At 57.4% G+C, this 21,462-nt stretch overlaps 1 protein-coding gene and 1 long non-coding RNA gene across 6 annotated transcripts in view; one reads left to right on the plus strand and one right to left on the minus strand.

Moving 5' to 3' along the window:
• Positions 1-423: 423 nt before the first annotated feature.
• Positions 424-19,162, minus strand: CYS1 (cystin 1). The gene is made up of 3 exons (XM_055327753.1): positions 18,773-19,162; positions 6,022-6,074; positions 424-2,349 (listed from the first exon to the last, which is right to left on the minus strand). The coding sequence occupies exons 1-3, from the start codon at positions 19,133-19,135 to the stop codon at positions 2,235-2,237; spliced, it is 531 nt and encodes a 176-aa protein (XP_055183728.1). The 5' UTR covers positions 19,136-19,162; the 3' UTR covers positions 424-2,234.
• LOC129511190 (uncharacterized) overlaps positions 15,488-21,462 on the plus strand; it is a 34,538-nt gene continuing 28,563 nt past the window's right edge. For 4 of the 5 annotated variants that reach the window (XR_008664758.1, XR_008664760.1, XR_008664756.1 and 1 more), the window contains exons 1-2: positions 15,488-18,530; positions 21,193-21,252. This is a non-coding gene — a long non-coding RNA (uncharacterized LOC129511190). Of the gene's footprint in view, positions 18,531-19,742; positions 20,361-21,192; positions 21,253-21,462 lie in introns of those variants that run through there. The other variant, XR_008664757.1, reaches the window with a different exon arrangement.

Raw genomic sequence — 21,462 nt, forward strand, 5'->3', positions numbered from 1 at the left:
CCCGCCCGTGAGCAGGTCCTGCACTCAGCTCCAGAGCCGAAGGCTGGGTGCGGGAGGCACACCGAGCTGCCCCGGGAAGGGCTGAAGCAGTGTGTGCAAGAGCACTCCCAGGCCTTCGCCGCCCCCTGGGCCGGCACCCCCTGGCCGGGGTCCCTGGACCCCCCCCCTTGCCCATGGGCCAGCACCCCTCCAGACTGGCACTCCCTCTGGGCTGGCACCCCCTGGACCTGCACCCCCCTGGGCTAGCACCTCTCCCGAGGCCACTTGGCCACCCTCCACCTCGCAGCCACGGTTTTATTTGGCTGGCCACTGTTCAGAAGACACTTTCCCAAATTCAGGGAACTTAAAAAAAAAAAAAAAGGCCTGAGAACAACTGCTTTGCTTCGATTGTGCGCATTCACCTTGAATGGACACAGACCTTAGTAACCACAGGAGAAATTTATTCTTTTTCTTAACACTTTTACCTCATTAAGAGTTGTATGAGGTTTCCACTGGAAAATTCAGGAAACTGGCTGAACATGTTCTGTTGTAACAGAATAACGATGTAAAACTGTAAACATTTTGCATCATTAAATTGAAGACCTGGTCTGGTGGTGAGAAATAAAATTTTATCGTCTTTTTCAAAGAAATATTTGTATTATTAAAATGGTAATGGCTTTCATCTTTAGTCAAAAGAAATGATTTGGGCTTGGGTAGGGAGTAGCTCTCGCTTCGGGGGGCGGGGGGGGTGTCCGGAGCCGCTCCCCGAGGGGCAGTAGTTGGAAGGCTCTGCGCGCCACCCTCTGGCTCGGCAGTAAGAATCTTCCAGCCGTGGAACATCTGATCAAAGACTGTCTTGTCAAGTAATAAAAGTTCATGGAAACACCCGTTTACCTGTGACGGCAACAGGCCTGTGGGTCCAGGGACAGTGCCAAGGGGCCCTGCATCTGCGTCCGGAAAGCTCTTGCATCTTGCAGACGATGCCAGGGAGGCTGCTGAGTTGGTGGTAAATGTGACAAGCTGAGACCCATTCTGGTTTTGGCCAAAGCTGACGTCGCGCCCACTTGCCCCTTTGTTCTGACACCCTCCCCGCTGCTCCCCGAACCGCCTGCCACCCACAGAGCCTTCTTCCCAGGCCGGGCCCGCCTGGGCCCCTGCAGGAGTCCCATCTTCCAGTCTGGCTGTGGCTCTCCTGGGCCTGCCTAGGACTCACAGGCATCTCTGGCAAATCGGCTTTCTCATCTGTCAGATGGGAATGTTCTGGGGCTTTCCTGGCCTCATGGCCATGACTTTCAACCTTCTACCCAGTGGGAGGAGAGTAAACTGGTCCCACTGGGCAGTCGGTGGTGTGGTGATAGCGGGTGTTCCTCAAGACCTCCTTCAGGTGGGCCGGGGTGCTCCCCTGCAGCAACAGAGGCAGTTCTGCGCCCCTGGGTGGGGGGTGGGGGGGAGGCAGGGAGCAGAGATCAGGGAAGGGGAAGCCTGGAATTACCTAACCCCAGATTGTCAGGACCCCATTTCTAGAGAGAGAAACTGAGGCCCACAGGGTGGAAGTGGTTGCAGGATCAGAACTGGGGGCTCCAGCTCCCAGCCGTGCACTCTCCTCCTGCCACACCTGCCGAGGAGGGGAACGGGCCTGTCTTCAGGGAGCCAGGGGGGTTGTGGCCCTGAGCAGCCCCAGCGCCAGGAAGGAAGAGTCACATAAGGTCTAGAGCTTGGACTCAATCCTTCCTCCCCCGAGGGAGGCGGCTGTCCAGGAGCTTGGGTGTCACCTGGGAGCTGGTTAGAAATGCAGACTCTCAGGCCCAGACCAGGTGGTTCTAGTGCAGAACCAGGGTGGCTCCCGCCAGCTCAGCAAGCCTGCTGCCGTGCCAGGAAGTGCCTTGGGAGCCAGTCTGAGCTGTCCCCGGGCGGGGCAGAGGGCCAGCAGGGAGGGGAAGCATTGCAGGCTGCGGGACAGCCTCGCTGCGAGCCCTCCCAGAGACCCAGGGTGGGTGTGGGAGGGATCACCCAGCCCGCACCCCTGGGGCAGCCCCGTGCCGCCTTCGGGCCGGGCTGCACAGCTGACCCCCTCGCTGCAAGCTGGAAGCCGCATATTTCGAAGGAGCCCGGCGTAACCGCGTGTCGAAGGGGGCTCAGCTCCAGCCACAGCCTGGGCAGGGCCGGGGCGCGCGGGGGTGCACAGGCCCAGTCCCCAGTCTGGCGGGGGCGGGTGGCGGAGGAGCGGCGGGGCGCCTGCAGGGCTGTCCCCGCCCTCAGCGACAGTACTCCTGCTCGATGCTGGCCATCAGCTCCTCTTCCGAGTAGTCGTACGAGATGACCGAGGTGCCCGGCTGCCTCTCGGGCCTCCTGGGGCTGCCGCCCGGGACTCTGTGGGCCAGAAACACGGACAGGGGGGTCAGGGGACAAGATGTCACCTTTAAATGCGTCATCTCTACGAAGGCCCCTCAGGGACTTCTGATCCTTCCTGAAACCAAAACCGAAAGCCTTTGCCCTGGGGATACCTTCTCCATCTTTCACACGAGCGGCCTCTGCCTGTTCCTCTGGCTCGTGGCCCAGGACGGTGTCGCCGAGAGGGGACCTCCCCTGCGAGGAAGCCAGCGCCCGGGGCGTTTGAGGGTCAGGGCCCTCAGGGTGGAAAGGCCGGAGTTCGAATCCCAGCTCTGCTACTTACTAGCTTTGTGACCTTGGACAAGGCATTTGCATCTCTGAGCATCAGTGTTTTTTGTTTGTTTGTTTTGTTTTGTTTTTTCCTCTAAAACAGAACTGTGTGCACGCGTTCACTCTGGGACATAAATAAGATGATGCAGAGGGGCACCTGGGTGGCTCAGTGGTTGAGCATCTGCCTCCGGTTCAGAGAGTGATCCCTGGGTCCCTGGATCGAGTCCCGCATCGGGCTCCCTGCAGGGAGGCTGCTTCTCCCTCTGCCTATGTCTCTGTCTCTCTCTCATGAATAAATAATAAAATCTTAAAAAAAAAAAAAAACTAATGCACCACATGACACTGAATCTTGCACGCTGCTCAGCCCTTAGCAAATGTGAGCTGCATTGTGAGATATCCGCTGCCTGATTGCCTCACTGCGCCTGCACCCTTGGGGGGTCAGACAGGAGCTCCTACAGCAGGACAGGCGCGGGCATGGGAGAAGCGACCAGAGTCAGACCCCTGTTCCTGCTGCCCGGGCTCCACAGAGTGCTTCTCCCCAGCCCACACCTGGTGGCCCAACCCCACTCTCTGACTTTCTGGACATCACAGGAACTTTTGGGTGGTGGTCGCTGTACCCCAACGTTTCCTTTCTTTCAGGCTGCTCTCCTGGCACTGGCCTTGGCCTCCCCAGAACCTTTGATAGGTGGGAGGGTGTGGGCGTGGGGTCAGGCTGCGTCTGAAGGGGATGCGAGGTCTGCAGCCCAGAGCTGCCCGCCACCAGGTGTGGGACAGTGGCCTCCCACCTGCCAGCCGGAGGCTTGCTGCCGTGCTAGAGAAGGAGCCCATGCTCCTCTGCCAGTCAAAAAGGTGGCCTCTTTCCCCACCTGTGAACCCAGGCAGCTGGGCCAGGTGATCCTCAGCAGCAGGTGCAGACAGGAGCCACCAGAGTCGCCAGGCTTCCCCTCCATGGGCCCTCACTTTCTGTCACCCAGTCCTGGGACCTCAGGTCAGGCCAGCTCTGTCCTCAAGCCAGCCTGACCGGCTCAGCCCTGCTGCTTCCATGTCTCTCCGACCTGGCCCCTCAGGAGAAGGACACAGATGTCATCAAGGATGATCAGGACTCAGGGTTCAAGGCCCTCATGGCCAGTTTCACATCAAACGGTCCTTTCAACCAGCATCCATGAGCCACCTACCATGTGCCCGGTGTGGTGAGGGACCAAGGATGAGTCAGATGCCCGTGCTGCCTTCGTGAGGCTGAGCGAGGATAGGAGCCAGACAGGCCGCCGTGTGTACCTGCTGCCTCACAGGTCACAAGTGTGGAGGCTGGGCGCCGACAAAGGGAGCGACACCAGCTTGACCAGGATGGAGGGCAGGGCAAAAGTTTGTGGGAAGATATTTTAACTGGGCTTTGAAGGATTTTTCTCTCCAACATTTTATTACAAAGACTTCGAAGCATACAGAGAGGTTGAAATTGTAGATTCAACGATTAACTCAATACACATTTTTTTCCCCGTATTTACTTTATCACACATCTAACTTCATCTGATTTCTGGAGGTATTTCAAAGTAACCTGCAGATGTTAGGACATTTCTCCCAGAAATGCCGTTCAGCCGGGTTCTGACAGCAGAGCCGGGGGAGGGGAGGAGGCTGGGAAGGAAGGGGGCCGAAGCCACCAGAGGTCCGCAGCGGGGGGTGGCGGGAGGAGGGGAGGGGGGCTGAGGGAGCCTCCCAGGAAAGCAGGTGAGCGAGGGAGGGAAGGGGAGAAGGGGGAGTCCTGGTGAGGGTGGTGAGGAGGCCTGAGGCGCCTCCTGGAGTGCGCAGCTGCAGGGGCCTCTTCATTTAAAAGGCAGAAGAAAGAGCTAATTCATTCCAGGTAGAATTTAACCCTTCTGAATTCCTCAGGTTGATGAAAGCTGAAGAAAGTCACCGCTCCTGCTCTTTAGAATCAGTGGCAGCTGAGTGGTCCTGCGGGGCCTCAGGCAGGCGTGTCCCTGGGTCCCCAGCACAGAGCTCAGGGTGCAGGCACCTAGCTCAGCCCAGTGCAGTGGCCTGGGCCCTTGGGGTGGCTGCTGCAGCGGGACTCTGCCCTGTCCTGGCACCCGAGACCACCCTGGGGCGGGCACGGCCAGCGGCGGTCCAGACGACCCGAGGAGGAGGGTCTGAGGGAGCACCGGGGCTCTCCCGGATGCTGGTGGAGGCTCTGGGCCTGGGATGCCGGGGCTGGGGGTGGGGGGCAGGTAAGGGTTCCCACTGCTTCACCTCTACTCCTCCGAGGGGTCCCAGGATGTTCCCACTCGAAAGCAGGGGCCAGTGGCTGCAGCTCGGCACCTAGGCCCTCTGTCCCTCGGGGAGCTTCCCGCCGTCCAGACCCCGCCGGGCCCTGTGCTAACCGCCACCTGCCTGCAGATGCCAGCTCCGACCTACCCTTCCCGATGCCTGGGGTGCTCCTTCCTCCTGTCTCCTGGGTGAACTCCCACCTGGCCTTCAGGCCAGTTTAATCATTACCAGCTCCTCCGTGAGCCCTCAGCGTTACACCTGTTCACATCCATGGTCTTAAGGACCAGAGTCACCCACATCCCAGTGACTGGATGGCAACCAGATGGGTAGGGTGGGGCAGAGTGGCCAGGGGCCCAAGGCCATCCCAGCCCAGCCTCGTGCTGGGCCTCTCTTGCCCTGAAATCCTCAGGCGGCCCGGAGCCATGCAGAAGGCCTGGAGCAGACACCGAAGGCCTGGGCTCTGGGCCTGGGTTCCTTTGCTGACATTTCCCAGGGGAGTTATTTTATTTATTTTATTTTATTTTATTTTATTTTATTTATTTATTTGATTTTAAAGATTTTATTTATTCATGAGTGACAGAGAGAGAGAGAGAGAGAGAGGCAGAGACACAGGCAGAAGGAGAAGCAGGCTCCATGCAGGGAGCCCGAGGTGGGATTTGATCCTGGCTCTCCAGAATCACGCCCTGGGCTGAAGGCAGGCACTCAACCGCTGAGCCACCCAGGGATCCCCCATTTCCCAGGGGTTTTAAAAGCATGTTACTGCTAAAATTGTAATGGGATTACAGGGGACCACCTGCCCTCCCTGTAGGCTGCAAACTCGTGCAGCCTCATCCACAGATGTGCTACTGCACACGATTTCTGAGTGAAGCAGCGAGGACTGGGCACGCCCCGGATGATCTGCATCTGCATTGGGGCCTCTCTCAGGAGGAAGATCAAGGTGGCTGTGAGGCCATGGAGCTTCTGCACACTCCCACGGCTGGGACCTTCCCTCTCAGGAGGCAGCTGCATCTGGTGGAGGAGCTGGGACCCGCGAGCCACAATGGCTCCGTGGGCAGCTAGAGCCCACACAAGAAGCTGTGGCTTCTGGCAGAGGAAACGTGCTCACCCCATCCTGGCACCTACCTGGAGACGCTGCTGCCCTCTGGGTGCTCGCCAGCGCTCTGTTTTGAGGGCACCTGGAGGAGGACAAAAGGAAAAAGCATCAAAAGGTTGTCAGTGGTGCAGCCTGCCCAATGCTCTGGCTTTGTGCCGCAGACGATGGCCACCACGTCCAACACAGGACTGGATAAAGCAGAGCTGGGAAGGTCCCTTTGGCTTCCTACTTCTATCTGCTTTCTTCACCGGTGGGAAGGCTGAGGCTGGGGCAGGGGTGACTTTACAAAGCTCACGCAAGGAACTCCCTGCCTTGTGGCCAGCTGGCCACCTGCACCCCCATCTCTCACCTCCAGGGGTCACATCCGCCTTCCCCTGGGCCCTACCAAGCTTTCTCTGTCCCGAGACAGGGTTATTTAGATGGAGCGCATGTCTGTAGTCAAGCCTGGCCCTATGCCGGCACCAGCGTGTCCCAGTGACCACAGCTTCAGAATGAGCCTAAACATCCTCATGCACGTCCTCCCACCTTTTTCAAAAAAAAAGTATTGACTACTCTGCATTTCCCCATATATGTATTGGAATTGGCTTGGCCTCCTCTATGGGGACAAAACAATCTGGGGGATTTTGTTGGGGTTGGACTAAACCTTAGATCATGTGGGGAGAATTGATATTTTTATAATTATCTGCCTTTTGATTTATAAACAGAGCCTATTTCTCCATTCATTCATGGCTACTTTAATGTGTTTTTTAAAAGATATTATTTAATTATGTATTTGAGAGAGAGAGAACTAGCAGGGAGAGCAGTAGGCAGAGGGAGAAGCAGGCTCCCCGCTGAGCAGGGAGCCTGATGCAGGGCTCCATCCCAGGACCTGGAGATCATGACCTGAGCTGAAGCAAGACACTTAACTGACTGAACCATGCAGGGGTCTCTTTAGTGTCTTTTTAAAAAACATATTTATTTGAGAGAGAGCATGCAAGCAGTGGAAAGGGGGAAGAGGCCAAAACAGAGGGAAAAGCAGACTCCTCACTGAGCAGGGAAGCACATGCAGGGCTCCATCCCAGGACCCTGAGATCATGACCTGGGGCAAAGGCAGACACTTAACCTACTGAGCCACCCAGGCACCCCAACATCATCTTTCTTATTTTATTTTATTTTATTTTATTTTATTTATTTTATTTTATTTTACTTATTTATTTAATGATAGACACAGAGAGAGAAAGAGAGGCAGAGACACAGGAGGAGAGAGAAGCAGGCTCCATGCAGGGAGCCCGACGTGGGACTCGATCCCGGGACTCCAGAATCAGGCCCTGGGCCTAAGGCAGGCGCTAAACCGCTGAGCCACCCAGGGATCCCCACTTGATTATTTTTTATTGTTTGCTGCTCATTATCCTTGGAAACTTCTTATGAGTTTCTCTGAGGCCTAAGAGGAAGATGGCTTTTTGCCAGATACCTCATGAGCATTTCCAGTCTGGATCCATTTGAAATTAAATCTACACATTCAGGCCGGGCATCGGGACCTTACTTATTCTGCAGACATTGGGGAGTTTTGAAGGTTTCATTTTTTCCATTTAATAGTGGAGCAATTGTGTTCCCTCATTCCATGATTCTACACTGCCAAGAGAGGGAACTGGGCTTTTGCCCCCACAGGAAGCCGCTTACGTTCTCTCCAAATTCTCTTGTAAAGCTCCCCTCTGTCCTCTGACTCAGAGATGTAACCACATGGATCAATCATTCACCAGCCATTTACCCAGCACCCCCAGCGGGCTCTACACTCTTGACGCGCTGGCAATGTCACCAGAGAAGTAAGCCTTAAACACATAGCCAGATGTGTAAGAGCACAGAGTTGGGAGGGAGGTGGTGTTGCTATAAAATGTGCAACTGGAGATCGTGAGCAGTTAAGGGCCTGGGTTTTGAAAGAGACACAGACCAAACCCTGCCCTGCCAGCCATGTAGTTCTGGGCAGTTTTCCTGACCTTTCTAAGCAGTGGTTTCCTGATGTGTAAAGCGAGCTTACTGTGGGATACTTTAAAGCATTCCAAAGTGCCTGGCACTTAGTAAGTTCTCAGTAAACATTAGCTGTTATTATTTCTATTATTATATTATTATTATTATTATACAGATCAACGCTCTATACCATGCCGTTCTCTAGCTATTAACCCATTAGCATTAGTCAGCCCTTCCCAGCAAGAGTACCACTTCTCCCAAATTTACAGCTCTCCAAGCTGGGCACAGGATAAACATGGTCTTTCCCAAATTAAGCTGAATGTCAAGTTGCTGGGTTGTTATAATCTTGTTTAAGGTCTATATAGCAGTTGGCATAGTAGAGTCAAAACAGCATAATTCAAAAAAGGGTTTGAATCCCAGTTTTGCCATTCAACAATGATATGTCTTTGGGGGAATTGTGAGGCCCTCTGAGCATCAGTTTACCCAACTGCATAATGGGGACTTACCCCTCAGGGCTACTGTGAGATGAGAGATTATCCATCCAGCTCATCCTTAGTGTAACACCTATCCTCTAGATGACCAATAAACATCATTTGAAGTATCTGAACCAATGTGTAATCTAGAGTAACCTCTGATAAAGCCCCACTGGAAGATAACTAGAGCGTGTGATGAGGTGAGCCCAGGGAACATCTTGGTCTTCAAGGTGTAAGGAGAGGTTCCCCTACATGTTCTTCCCTGATAAATTAGTTCTCATGTGTTTCTTCGGAAACGTTAGCAGTGGCAAGTGGAAGCAAGCACACACTGGGTATGGCCTCTGATGTAAGCCAGGGGGTGGGCAGTGGAAGGCCAGGCAGCCTCAACGCACTGCCCTAAAAAGTTGTTTTTGCGGGGATCCCTGGGTGGCGCAGCGGTTTGGCGCCTGCCTTTGGCCCAGGGTGCGATCCTGGAGACCCGGGATCGAATCCCACATCGGGCTACCGGTGCATGGAGCCTGCTTCTCCCTCTGCCTATGTCTCTGCCTCTCTCTCTTTCTCTCTCTGTGACTATCATAAATAAATAAAAAAAATTAAAAAAAATAAAAATAAATAAAAGTTGTTTTTGCTGGTGCAACACCGCAAGTGGAGGCTGGTCCCAGAGCAAAGGTGCACACTCTTGTTCTGGGGGTGCCCTGAAGAGTCGACTGTGGCTGCTGGTGGCTGGTGATCTTGCTGTGGGGGCATCAGTATCATGGCACATTTCTTTGGACGCTCATTTTTGCCTTTGGGGAGTGTAAGGATGAAGAGGAGATGACTCTTGGAGTTACCAAAGAATTTTCAGAGGGAGAAGGACAGAGAGTGGGATGGAGCAAAGAAAGAGGACGGGAAGTAACCCCCCCACACACACACTTCCACTGCCTCTTGAAGCCCCCCCATCCCACCTCAGAGTAGCTCAGACCATCTGAATGTTGTTTTTTTCCTAAGTAGGTTCCATGCTGGGTGTGGAACCCAGTGTGGGGCTTGATCTCACGATCCTAAGACTGAGAACTGAGCTGAGATCAAGAGTCAGATGCTTAACTGACTGAGCCACCCAGGTGCCTGTGAATGTCCTTTTTCATTAAAAACAAAATTCTGCGACAAAACACACATAGCCTAAAATTTGCCATCTTAACCATTTTGAAGTGTATATTTTAGTATCACCTACATTCATATTGTTGTGCAACCAATCTCAAGAGCTCTTTCCATCTTGCAAAACAGAAACGATGTCCCATTAATCAACTCCCCATCCCTGTGCACCCCTCAGCCCAAGCCAAGTGTCTGGCTGGTTTCAGTTGGCATGTCGTTGGGGTTCATCCACGTTGGAGCAGGTGCCAGAATTTCCTCCCCTTTGAATGATATCCTGTCGTGTGTGTGCACCGCATTTTGCTTCTCCATTAGTCTGTCAGGTTGCTTGCACCTTTTGGCTGTTGTGAATAGCACTCGTGTGAACATGGGTGTCCAGAGATCGCTTTGAGGCCCTGCTTTCAGTTCCCTTGGGTACACATGACAGTCCTCCCTTGCACTGCCACCAGACTGCCTCCCTCCAGCTTTCGTTCGCTGCACCTGCTTCCGCTCCCAGGGGCGCCAGAGAAGAAGGGTCATACTTTTACCCCGTTGTCTTTGAGCTGCTTTTTATGACGTCATCCTATTTGCACCCTTGTGCCCGCTTGTCAGCTGGAACCGGCTTTTGCTGTCACCTACTTTGGTTTGCCCCGCATCACCAGGCTCCGTTAAGGTTGTTACAAATGCAGTTTCTCCCATCGGGAGGGCAACCGAGAGTCAAACCTTCGTGGGATCAGCCCGTCTCCTCTGCTTCCCGCTGCTTCCCCCTCCACCTACGGGGCACCTAATGGGGCAGCCGGGCCCACGTCACCCGGGTGAACCGCACACCCTACAGTTGGGGTTCGGAAGGAGCGCTGGACTCTTGCTTCTGCAGTTTCCCTGATGGCTCAGCCTTGTCACATCTGCTCCGGTCCTACTGATGTTTCTGTCTGTGCCCCAGGATTGAACCCCGGGGTCCTCTCCTTGTCAACTCGACTCCGCCTTTACCTTGACTTTCTCAGCTGTGGAATGTGTTAGAGGCCCTCCCAGAAGCACAGCAGCCCCTGCTGTGGCTCCAGGCCCAGGGCAGACACAAGCGCCCCCCCACCTGCCTGCTGGCGGCCTGCCACCTGTGCGCCACACAGACAGGGGACCCTGGGGCCGCGGTGCGGGGTGGGGCCAGCGTGGGAACTGGCGAGCTCGGGGAGCGCGTGAGCGTGTTGGGTGGGTGCGGCAGGTGTCACGGGGAACCCACGCGGGCTTTGAGGAACACACCAGAGCTGAAGGGGAAGCAGGAAGGGGGAGGAAGTGAATCAGACAATCTTTACGGTCTCCTCACGCTCTTACAACTGGGGTTTTTTGGGAAAAAGTGAGTATCAATGGTTAATTTCTAGAAAATCCACTGCATTTTTTATTTGCCAAAATGTGTCTGTCCTGCTTCTTCTGTCTAGAGCCCTCCTGCCCTTTAACTGCTCACGTTGACCAGTTTTATAGACACGTACACACACGGATGATGCAGAGAACTGACCCAGAACAAGCCACAGATGTGTAAATACTCGGTTCGCTGGGCGAGCACGTATGTGTGCACCTGTGAAACCATCACCGTGGCCAGCACACTGAACACGTTCCTCAGCGCCGGGGCCCTTCCTCCTTCCCTCGCCGCCCTCCTGACTCCAGGCAACCATGGATCTGCCTGGGGTCACTGCAGATTTGCGTGCACTCTCCCCTCTGGAAGCCACGACACGCGAATCCTACAGTGTGTACCCCTTCCCGGGCTTCTTTCACTCAGTGTAACGATTCTGAGATCTACCCACACTGTGCATCAATAGTTCACTGTGTCCGGGGCATCTGGGTGGCTCAGTGGTTGAGCATCTGCCTTGGGCTCAGGTCGTGATCCCGGGGTCCTGGGACCGAGTCCTGCATCTGGCTCTCCTGGGGAGCCCGCGTCTCCCTCTGCCTATGTCTCGGCCTCTCTCTCTGTGTTTCTCATGAAATAAATAAATAAAACCTTTTAAAAAATAGTTTACTGTGCCCAATATGGGACTCGAACTCAGGACCCCGGGATCAAGAGTTGGACTCTCCACCGACTGAGCCCGCCAGGCATCCCGGTAGTTTACTCCCTTTTATCGCTGGGTCATTATTCCACAGCCTTGGAAAATTTCCCCCTTCTTCACTGTCAGAGAATTATCCTTCTTTGAAGCCCAGGTTGGTTCGGTTGGTTGGGCTTTCTGTGTTTCATTATGGACATTTGAACCCCTACAGTGGAGAGAGCAGGGCCGGGACGCCTGGTGCCTGGCCCCTCAGCCTCAGCGATGCTCAGCGTTCCGGCCCCGCGCTCCGCCCTCCCGCCGCCAGGGGGCGCGCCCGCCCGCACCCAGCTCCCCCCTCCCGCCGCCAGGGGGCGCTCCTGCCCGCACCTAGCTCCTGCCTCCCGCCACCAGGGGGCGCACCCGCCCGCACCCAGCTCCCGTCCCGCCGCCAGGGGGCGCGCCCGCCCTCACCCAGCTCCCCTTCCGCCGCCAGGGGACGCTCCTGCCCGCACCTAGCTCCTGCCTCCCGCCTCCCGCCTCCCGCCTCCCGCCACCAGGGGGCGCGCCCGCCCGCACCCAGGCCCCCTCCCACCGCCAGGGGGCGCGCCCGCCCGCACCCAGCTCCCGTCCCGCCGCCAGGGGGCGCGCCCGCCCTCACCCAGCTCCCCTTCCGCCGCCAGGGGACGCTCCTGCTCGCACCTAGCTCCTGCCTCCCGCCTCCCGCTTCCCGCCACCAGGGGTGCACCCTCCCGCACCCAGCCCCCCTCCCACCACCGGGGGCGCGCCCGCCCGCACCCAGCTCCCCCCTCCCGCTGCCAGGGGGCGTGCCCGCCTGCACCCAGCCCCACTCCCGCCACCAGGGGGCGCGCCCGCCCGCACCCAGCCCCCCTCCCGCCGCCAGGGGGCGCGCCCGCACGCACCCAGCCCCCCTCCCACCGCCGGGGGGCGCACCCGCCTGCACCCAGCTCCCCTCCCGCCACCAGGGGACGCTCCTGCCCTCACCTAGCTCCTGCCTCCCGCCTCCCGCCACCAGGGGGCGCGCCCGCCCGCACACAGCCCCCCTTCCACCGCCAGGGGGCGCGCCCGCCCGCACACGGCCCACTGCACCGCCCCGGGGGCCCGGCGGGCTCTGCGGGGACCCCCATCCGCGTTCATATAATGACAACCGGACTTTTCCCAAAAGAAGCCCGTGGCTCTGAGCGCACCGGCCGGGCCGCCCTGGAGGAGCCGGAGGGGTGGGGTTCGGGGGACGGGACGGTAAACCGCCTGTGCCGTGTCGCGCCCTGTGTCGCACGTCCCCAAACGCTGTCACGGTGACGAGCCCTGAGGACGTGGCCGGACGCCCTGGCGTCGCCCCACCCGGCGCCCTGAGCCCCGGCACGGAGGAGGTGACCCGGGGCGAGCCCCAAGCCTCCGAGAAAGGAGACGTGCGCGTCCCGGGCCTCGGGCGCCTTCGGACCAGCGACCGGGCCTCACGCCGAGAGGCCCCCGGGCCGCGGGCACCGGGCCGGGAGGGGGGCCGGGGCCTGAACCCGCGGCCGGGGCGGCGGGGCCTTGCTGGGCCTTGCCTTGCTGGCTGGGCGCTGGAGACGCCTTCCTCCCTCGGCTTCCAGACGTGCCACCCTTGGTTTTCTCCCCCCTCCACTGGTGGTCCCCGCGGGGCCCCCCCATGGCTCGCAGCCTGAACACCAAGGCCCGGCTCGGCGGCTCCTGGCGAGCGCACACCCACCCGCACCCAGACCAGCGCCCGGCAGCAAGGCAAGGCCCAGGCGGGGGTTGGCTCGCGTGGTTGTTCGCGCTCGGCTCCGACCTGCAGCTCCCACACTCGCAGCCCCAAACCCACCGTCTGCCGCGAGCGCCAGCCTCCTGCAAAGACCTCTTCACTTGCCTCTCCGAGCGGGTGTCTGGCAGACACACTCAAAGCCACATTTCTCATGAACACCCCACGCTTCCACATCGGCGGATCAACAGCAAGGACATGCTCCCAGCTGCCCAAGCCGAAAACTCTGGGGTCGTCCTTGAGCCCTTCCCGTCTCACAATCCTGCAGCCAATCCCCTGGGGACCTGGTTGCCTCTGTCTCTGGTCTGCGGCCACAGGCCAGCCACTGGCCCCGGCGCCCACACCGCCCTCCGTGCTCAGGGATCCCAGCTGTGGCCCTGCCGCCCCTCGGCTGTGTCTCCAGCGGCGGCCGCGGGGGGGGGGGGGAGCCTCAGCACAAATCGGGTCGTCCTCTGTTCAAAACCCTCCAGCGCTTCCCACCTCCTTCAACGTGAAAGGCAAAGGCCTAACGGTGGCCAAAGGACCGCTGTGCTCTGCTCAAACGCCGGCCACCATCCGGGCCACCACCCCGTCTGCCACTGCCCTGACCGCGCCCTCTCCACTCCGGCCACCCTGCCCGACCCACTGCTCTTTGAGCAGACCCTCCAGGTCCCCCCCCACCCCCAAGGACTGCTGGCTGGACCACCCCTCGGCTTGCGGCACCGGTTCCCACAGAAGCACCGCGGCCCTCGCCTCCTTCACGGCTTTGCCAAGTGCCACCTCCTCAGTGACACTTTCTCTATTACAAATGACAATCTAGATGCACTCCTGTTCTCCCCAGCCCCTGCTGACTTATTTTTTTTAAGATATTTTTTTATTAGAGAGAGAGAGAGTGGTGAGGGAGGGGCAGCGGGAGAGGGAGGGAGAGAATCCCAAGCAGACCCCAAGCTGAGCGGGGAGCCCGATGAGGGGCTCGATCTCACGACCCTGAGATCATGACCTGACTGGAAATCAAGAGTCGGACACTTAACCATCCAGGTGGCCCTGCTTTATTGATCTTTATACTTTAGTTTGTTCACTGCTGGACTTTATACAATCAGAATGGTAGCAGAGGTTTTGTCTACCTGGTTCACTGATGTATAACCAGCACCGAGAACTGTACCTGACGCGTGCGGACGCTCTAAAATATACCTGAATGGGGGCGCCTGGGTGGCTCCGTAGGTTAAGCTCCTGCCTTTGGCTCAGGTCATGATCCTGGGGTCCTGGGATGAGTCCTGCATCGAGCTCTCTGATCAGCGGGGAGCCTGCTTCTCCTTCTGCCCTTCACCCCACTCGTACTCTCTCTCTCTCTCAAATAAATAAAGTCTTTAAAAAATATATTTTAAAATACACGCTGAATGCATGGATCAATAGACAGTACATTTTCTCAATTAATAGAGCACTAAGTGGCAGAGGTACTGCTACATTTTTTAAAAAACTATAATTTGATTAAATAGCTCAATAAAACCCAAACCCAAACCATTAGCTTTTCTCACATGATTTTCCCATCCTAAATAGTTTTCAGTTTCAATGTCCCACTAAAATGCTGTTGACTTTCAAGTTCCACTGACTTTAAGAAAGGAATTCTTCTCCTCACACCTCACACCGCACGGGCACAGGGTTGGGAATTAATCCAGGACAGCAAGAGGACACGGTTTAGAGAACTGAAGTACATGAATTTGATGGATATTTTGCACTTATTAAAATAATTATGAATATCATGCAGCAATATAAAAAAACATTTATGAGATAGTTTAAGTATAAAAATTCAAAACAGAATATTATAATTTCAGTGATATCAACACAATGTCACTGGGGCCACTGAAGTAGCCCCTACATACATGTAGATACACATTTCTCACATACACCTAGATAGAGCGATCGATCGATCGATCATATATAGAGATGTATATGATTGCTTTAAACACCTCTTAAAAGGGGTGCCTGGGTAGCTCAGTCGGTTAAGTGTCTGACTCTTGGTTTCTGCTCTGGTCATGATCTCAGGGTCATGAGATAGAGCCCCACGTCAGGCTCTGGGCATGGAGTGAGTTTAAGGTTCTCTCTCTCTCTGCCCCTTCCCACCCCACCCCCTCCAGCTCTCCCTGTCATAAATAAATAAATAAATAAATAAATAAATAAATAAATAAATAAATAATACTTCTTAAGACTTAATTTGCAAAATTCCAGTTTTAGGATACGGCAATACCTCACTCTGATCCAGCACCCTTAACTGTGTCAGGAAAACAACCAATTGTTAAGAAATAAGACAAAAAACGAGCACTTGATCAACTAAAATAATTGCCACGAAGCCCATTGGCTGAACAGATGATTCTTCGGGCCAGGAAAGAGCATCTCCCAGGCCCGACCTCGGAGGGCCCTGCTCTTCCTTTAAACACAGAGTTAGCGGGCGTGGTTATGTGAGTCTACCCTCCAAGGGCAGCTCGGAGAGGCGTCCACGAGGCCGGGGGACTCAGAGAAGCTTGCTTGGCTGCACTGTAGACCGACAATGGTTAAAACGCGACAGGGGTAAGACCGTGGACCAAGGCCAGTAGCAAGTGTCTCAGCTGTCGGGGCCACTTTGATAAGGTATAGGAGCCTGGCCATCCAGAGGCTGACCTCTGCTCCACCATAACTGTGTGGCTCTAGTGAAGTTCTTTTCTTTTTTTAATTTTTTTTAAATTTTTATTTATTTATGATAGTCACAGAGAGAGAGAGGCGCAGAGACACAGGCAGAGGGAGAAGCAGGCTCCACGCACCGGGACCCCGATGTGGGACTCGATCCCGGGTCTCCAGGATCGCGCCCTGGGCCAAAGGCAGGCACCAAACCACTGCGCCACCCAGGGATCCCTCTAGTGAAGTTCTTGACCTCTCTGTGCCTTAACCTCTCTGTGTTCTGTCCTTCCCATCTGTCAAAATGGGCGATAATAATATTTTTTAAAATTTTTTTATTTATTTATGATAGTCACACAGAGAGAGAGAGGCAGAGACACAGGCAGAGGGAGAAGCAGGCTCCATGCACCGGGAGCCTGACGTGGGATTTGATCCCGGGTCTCCAGGATCGCGCCCTGGGCCAAAGGCAGGCGCCAAACCACTGCGCCACCCAGGGATCCCGGGCGATAATAATATTAAAGATGAAAAGAGTTAATGCATGTTTAAGACCCAAGTGCACATTAAATGTTGGATCAATATTGATCCATCTAAATACCAAGTTTTCCCTAGCTCAATGACGTCTTGTTAACTCAGTCTTGTAAGAGGTACAATTGCCGAGACAATCTATCAAAGGACATACTCTAGCAAAAAGCCTACATCTCACACTTGAATATACAGTTAACCTTCCGCGACCTTTACAATCAAGAGATTAGGAGCCCTGACCTTCCCGCTTTGTCTCCCCACACCCGGAAAAAATTGGACTCCAGGAGCTTTTATACAGACCTAATAATCTAAGATGCTAGGATTCACTCAAGAAATATTTATGGCACAGAGGATACATACAGTCCACATCCGTACGATCAGCCACGGCTGGCCGATTTTCCCTCCTATCTCCATCTCCTCGGCCCTCCGACTGTCCTGCTTCTCCCGGGGCCTGCTCACCCAGACCACCGGGGCAGCCCCCAGCTGGCCATGCTGGCCTCAGGCTTGGCCCCGTCCATCCCCCCACAGCCCCGCGTGTCAGCTTCCTAGAACACAAAGCACCGCTCCCCCTAGCCCTTCAGGGATAGCCACAGCTCTTAGGGGGAGGTCTGAACTCCTTAATGTGGGGAACCCCTTGCACGACCTAGGGTGGCATGACGCGTGCCCTCCAGGGCCTCTTCACCCCCCCACCCACACCCTGTGCACCGCAGGCCCCACCCTATCACCTTTGACACGCACATGCACAGGCACCCGGGGTTATCTGCACAAATGCTCATCTCTGCTCGTTTGCCTGCCTAAGGCCACAGATCCTTCCAGATTTGGTCAAGTGCTGTCTTTCAGGAGTCCACCCTGACTTCTCCAGGGGATCCGTCACTCCCCCTTGGACTCGCTGTGCAGGTGCAGGTGCACCTCTCACCACGCTGTGCTCTGCCTTTTGTCTGCGGGTCTCCCCACCCCCCACCCAAGAGACTGGCTTTCTCTGGGCAAGGATCGGGGCCATCTGTGTTCGCTTTAGCGCCTAGAGGGGTGCCGGGCACACAGACATAGCGGAAAGAGGGAGTCCAGCAGCCCTGCACCCGGGGAGCCACTGATGCTCAGTATATCAGGGGGAAATCCATTTTTTTCTTTTCTTCTCGTTTTCACTTCTAAAGTTTCCAAGGCGCTTGAAACTTGGACACTAGACGTTCGCTTCCAAGCTCAGAATTTCCCCCAAATTTCTCTACTGTTTATCCATTTCTAGTGTTATATAACCGAATGGTGACGTAGTCTCGAAGGAATCCCGTGAACGAATTTAGCCCTGCTTGCTGCCGCTCACTTCGGGAGGGTAGGGGGGGACAGGAGGGGGGCGGCGGGAGGGGATAGTGGCTCTGCAGGATTCTCTGCTCCGTGGCTGCCCCAGAAGACACTTCCCCGGTCCCGGCGGTTAAGCAAAGCCTGCGGGGCTGCAGGGAAGGGGGTGCCGCCTTTGGCACCGTCCTGAAGCCCAGGAGCCGAGGGTAAAGATCTTGTTCCTGCTGCTCCGCCGCCGAGTGAAGACTGTTGCCAAAGCGGAGGGCTCGTTTTTATTGTTTTTGTAGAACAACGAGGCTGTTATTACAAGTGTTCTGGAAGAGAGGATCCCGAAGCCAAAAACAGATTCCACAGCATCTTAAAAATAGCCGGTAGCATGTGAATGGCCTGGCTGGCCAGGCAAGGCTCTCGATGTGTCTGACACGCAGGGCATTTGTGAACCGCTGCGTGGCTACCGGTGCCACCACTTAGCAGCCTCGCAGGAGAGGACGGGCAGCAGCACCCCCGCCCGCGCCCCGCGGCTGGAGGGGCCCGGCGCTGGGCTTCCAGAGCCGAAGGAGAGGCGGAGCTCTGGCCAGAGGACAGCCCGGGGGACGCGTTTCTGCCAAGGGATGCGCGTCCCTGCTCTTGCAGGCTGCTCCCAGCACCCGCACCCCACACTGGACGCAGGGAGACCCGCACCCAGAAGCCGCAGCCGGGGGCGGGGGGGGGGGGAATCCGGGGCGGGGTTAGGGAAGGAGAGGCCGCGCGGGCCGCAGAGCTCGGAGGCACTCGGAGGCACAGAGGCGGTGGGTGACCCTGGGGACAGAGGGGAGCCTGGGGGCGGGGGAGGGGGGAGGAGGAGGGGGAGGGAGCGCAAGGCTGGGGCTGGGGCTGGGGGCTGGGCGCTGGGACCTGGGGCTGGGGCAGGGGCTGGGGTCAGGGAGCAGGGGCTGGGGGCTGGGGGCTGGGACCTGGGGCTGGGGCGGGGGGCAGGGGCTGGGGCGGGGGCAGGCGCGGCCCCAACAGCGCCGCGGGCTCCCACACTCACCGGGCTCCCGGCGCCGGCTGCGGGTCGGGGCGGCTCCGGGCCCCGCGGGGCCAGCTCCCCCGGGCCCCAGGCCGCCGACTCGGCCAGCAGCTGGTCCAGCAGGCGCAGGGTCTCGTCCCCGCCGTCGGGGGGCGCCGCGGGGCCGGGGCCGGGGCCGGGGCCGGGGCCGGGGTCGGGGTCGGGGTCCGGCGCGCGCTCAGCCGCCTCCGCCTCCCGAGCCTCCTCCCGGGCGGCCGCCGCCGTCGCCGAGGCCAGAGGCCGCGTCCCGCCCTCCGGGGCCGCCCCGCCGGGTCCCGCCCGCCGACTGTCGGGGCCGCGCAGCCGCCTCAGGGCCCGGCCGCTCCGGCTGCTGCCGCTGCCCATGGCGCCCCCGCCGCCGGCCCAGCAGCCGGTCTCGCCGCCCCAGCGCGGCCCCGGGGCGGGAGCGCGGCCGGGGCGGGGACGCGGGAGGGGGCGCGGCCGGGGCGGGGATGGGGGGACGGGATGGGGGGACGGGATGGGGGGACGGGATGGGGGGACGGGATCTGGGGGCGGGGACGCGGGGGGGTGCGGTCCTGCGGTGGATGGGGGCGGGGGGGACGGGATCTGGGGGCGGGGATGCGGTCAAGGCGGGGGCGCGGTCGGGGGCGCGGCCGGGGCGGGGATGGGGGGACGGGATGGGGGGACGGGATGGGGGGACGGGATCTGGGGGCGGGGATGCGGTCAAGGCGGGGGCGCGGTCCTGGCCGGGGATGGGGGGAAGGGATCTGGGGGCGGGGACGCGGGAGAGGGCACCGCAAGGGGTTGGGGTACGGTCCGGGCCTGGGGGCGTGGGAGTGAAGGCGCTAGAGGGATGGGCGGGCGACCAGGGGATGGGGATGCAGATCTGTGTTTAGCGGGGCGGGGGGGGGGGGGGGGGGCTAATGAGATGCAGGGGTGCGGCTCCGGGCCTGGAGTGTAAGGGCTCGAGCAGGGATGGGATCCGGGGGCGGAGACACGGAAGGGGGCGCAGCCGGGGTTTTGGGTGCAGACCCTGGAGGGGTAGTGTAGGGCGCAGAGAGCGAGGGCACAGGAGAGAGGAGCCGCCCGGGGAAATGGGGTGCAGACCCGGGCTTGGAGGGTGGCGCGGATCCGGGTCGGGGGTGAGGGATCCAGACCCCGGGCGAGGGCCAGGGCCAGGGGAGGCCGGGAGGCAGGGCACGCCAGGGCCTGTGAGCCGTTGTGCTGGGAGCTGGAGCCCGGTGCGGGGCACTGGGGTGGGGGGTCGGGGACACCAGGGCGGAGTGCCCCCTCCTCCTCAGTCTCCTTCCCGCTCTCCTCCTACCCGCCTGGGGTGGGAACCCCCTTGCAGGTCCACCTGCCAGGCTCTGGCTCTGCGACCCTCAGGTCAGCCAGGTCCCCGCTGCCTGGGACTGGAAGCCCCGGGCCCGACAGGCCTTGGGACAAACTCAGCCGGGCTTTTGGTTCATTTAGGGAAAACAGCGTGAGGACGTGATGAGAGTAGAGAGGTGACATCACAGCCTTGCCCCACCAGACCTGGGTGGGTGGTGGGCGACGTCGCCTTGCCAAGCCTCCCATTCCTCAGAAGGGGCCAGCGCCTGAGGATTGAGTAAGATAATGGGTGGGATTTTGCACCCTAGTGGCCCCTAGGCCTCAAATTGCCACCCTCTCCCTCCGCTGGAGGAGGGAAGGGGCCACCCGCCCGGGGGACAGTCCCTCCAGTCTATGGGCTGGCTGGCGAGCAGCAGGCGGGGTGGCCCTCATGTCCGTCCATGCTCCTGCCCCATCCGAGACCAGCGCCCCAGCCCTGAGCCTTATCCAAAACCCTCATAGTAAAAAGCAATCACTGTTAGGAAAGAAAAATTATAAAAGAGGGAACAGAGAATGCATCCCCCCACCCAGGAAAAAAAGCAAAGGAAAGACCGAATAGATACTAATCATAATTCTAGATTTTGGTCATTGGCTAGTAAAGAAAAGAAAAATGTTTATTTTAAATGAACTAACCCCAAAATAAGGGCAGAAGGCTCCTAGAAACAGTCTGCTTCAACCCCAGCGATGTTATTGTTGGTCTTGCCTGTATTGTTTAGACTTGATTTGTTCCTCTTTTCCGCTTACTTAAAAACCCAACTCTGGTTCCAAAGTAAGACAAATGCCAACATCGTGAGTCTCACTCACCCATCTCGACTTGGCGTCAAGCAGAATCTTGACCGAGTTGCAGAACAGTTGGTGAGGTGAAATGTTGGCTAACCTTTTCCAACCATGGACTTGAAATGTTACTGTTTTATCGCTCCACGAGTAGGGATTAAAAGCTTTATGCCAGAGAAGATGGAATAAACATGGGACTCAAGTTCATTTTCATTTATTTTATTATCAACAGACCAAGGAAATCTTTCTAACATTCCCCCCACCACCACCTTTTTTCTTCTTTTTTTGACATACAGCCTTAACCATCCAGATGCAGGAGATGGGCCAAATACATTATCTGAAGTCATCTGGGTGCTGTAAGTCTACAGATGTGTCTAATTTGGAAGCTATTGATAGAAGTTTTCTGTTTAAAAAAACAAATCTCATCTTGAAACTCTTTAAGCCTGGAAAGAGAAACATTCAGTGGGGAAAGACATTTTTCTTGAACTAAGTTCAACTAAGTTTAATCATTTAAAGGAAAACATGTTTTACTTCTGCCCAAGTAGAGTCTAGTCATGTGACTCAGT

Source organism: Nyctereutes procyonoides, unplaced genomic scaffold, assembly GCF_905146905.1.
Source record: "Nyctereutes procyonoides isolate TBG_1078 unplaced genomic scaffold, NYPRO_anot_genome, whole genome shotgun sequence".
Classification (NCBI taxonomy): domain Eukaryota; kingdom Metazoa; phylum Chordata; class Mammalia; order Carnivora; family Canidae; genus Nyctereutes; species Nyctereutes procyonoides.

Excerpts from the sequence above, each read along its gene's own strand:
- CYS1 (XM_055327753.1), bottom strand. The coding sequence starts at position 19,135 with ATGGGCAGCGGCAGCAGCCGGAGCGGCCGGGCCCTGAGGCGGCTGCGC. Across the intron at positions 6,075-18,772 it reads CAGCCGGCGCCGGGAGCCCG|GTGCCCTCAAAACAGAGCGC; the intron begins GTGAGTGTGGGA and ends GTCCTCCTCCAG. Across the intron at positions 2,350-6,021 it reads GAGGGCAGCAGCGTCTCCAG|AGTCCCGGGCGGCAGCCCCA; the intron begins GTAGGTGCCAGG and ends TCTGGCCCACAG.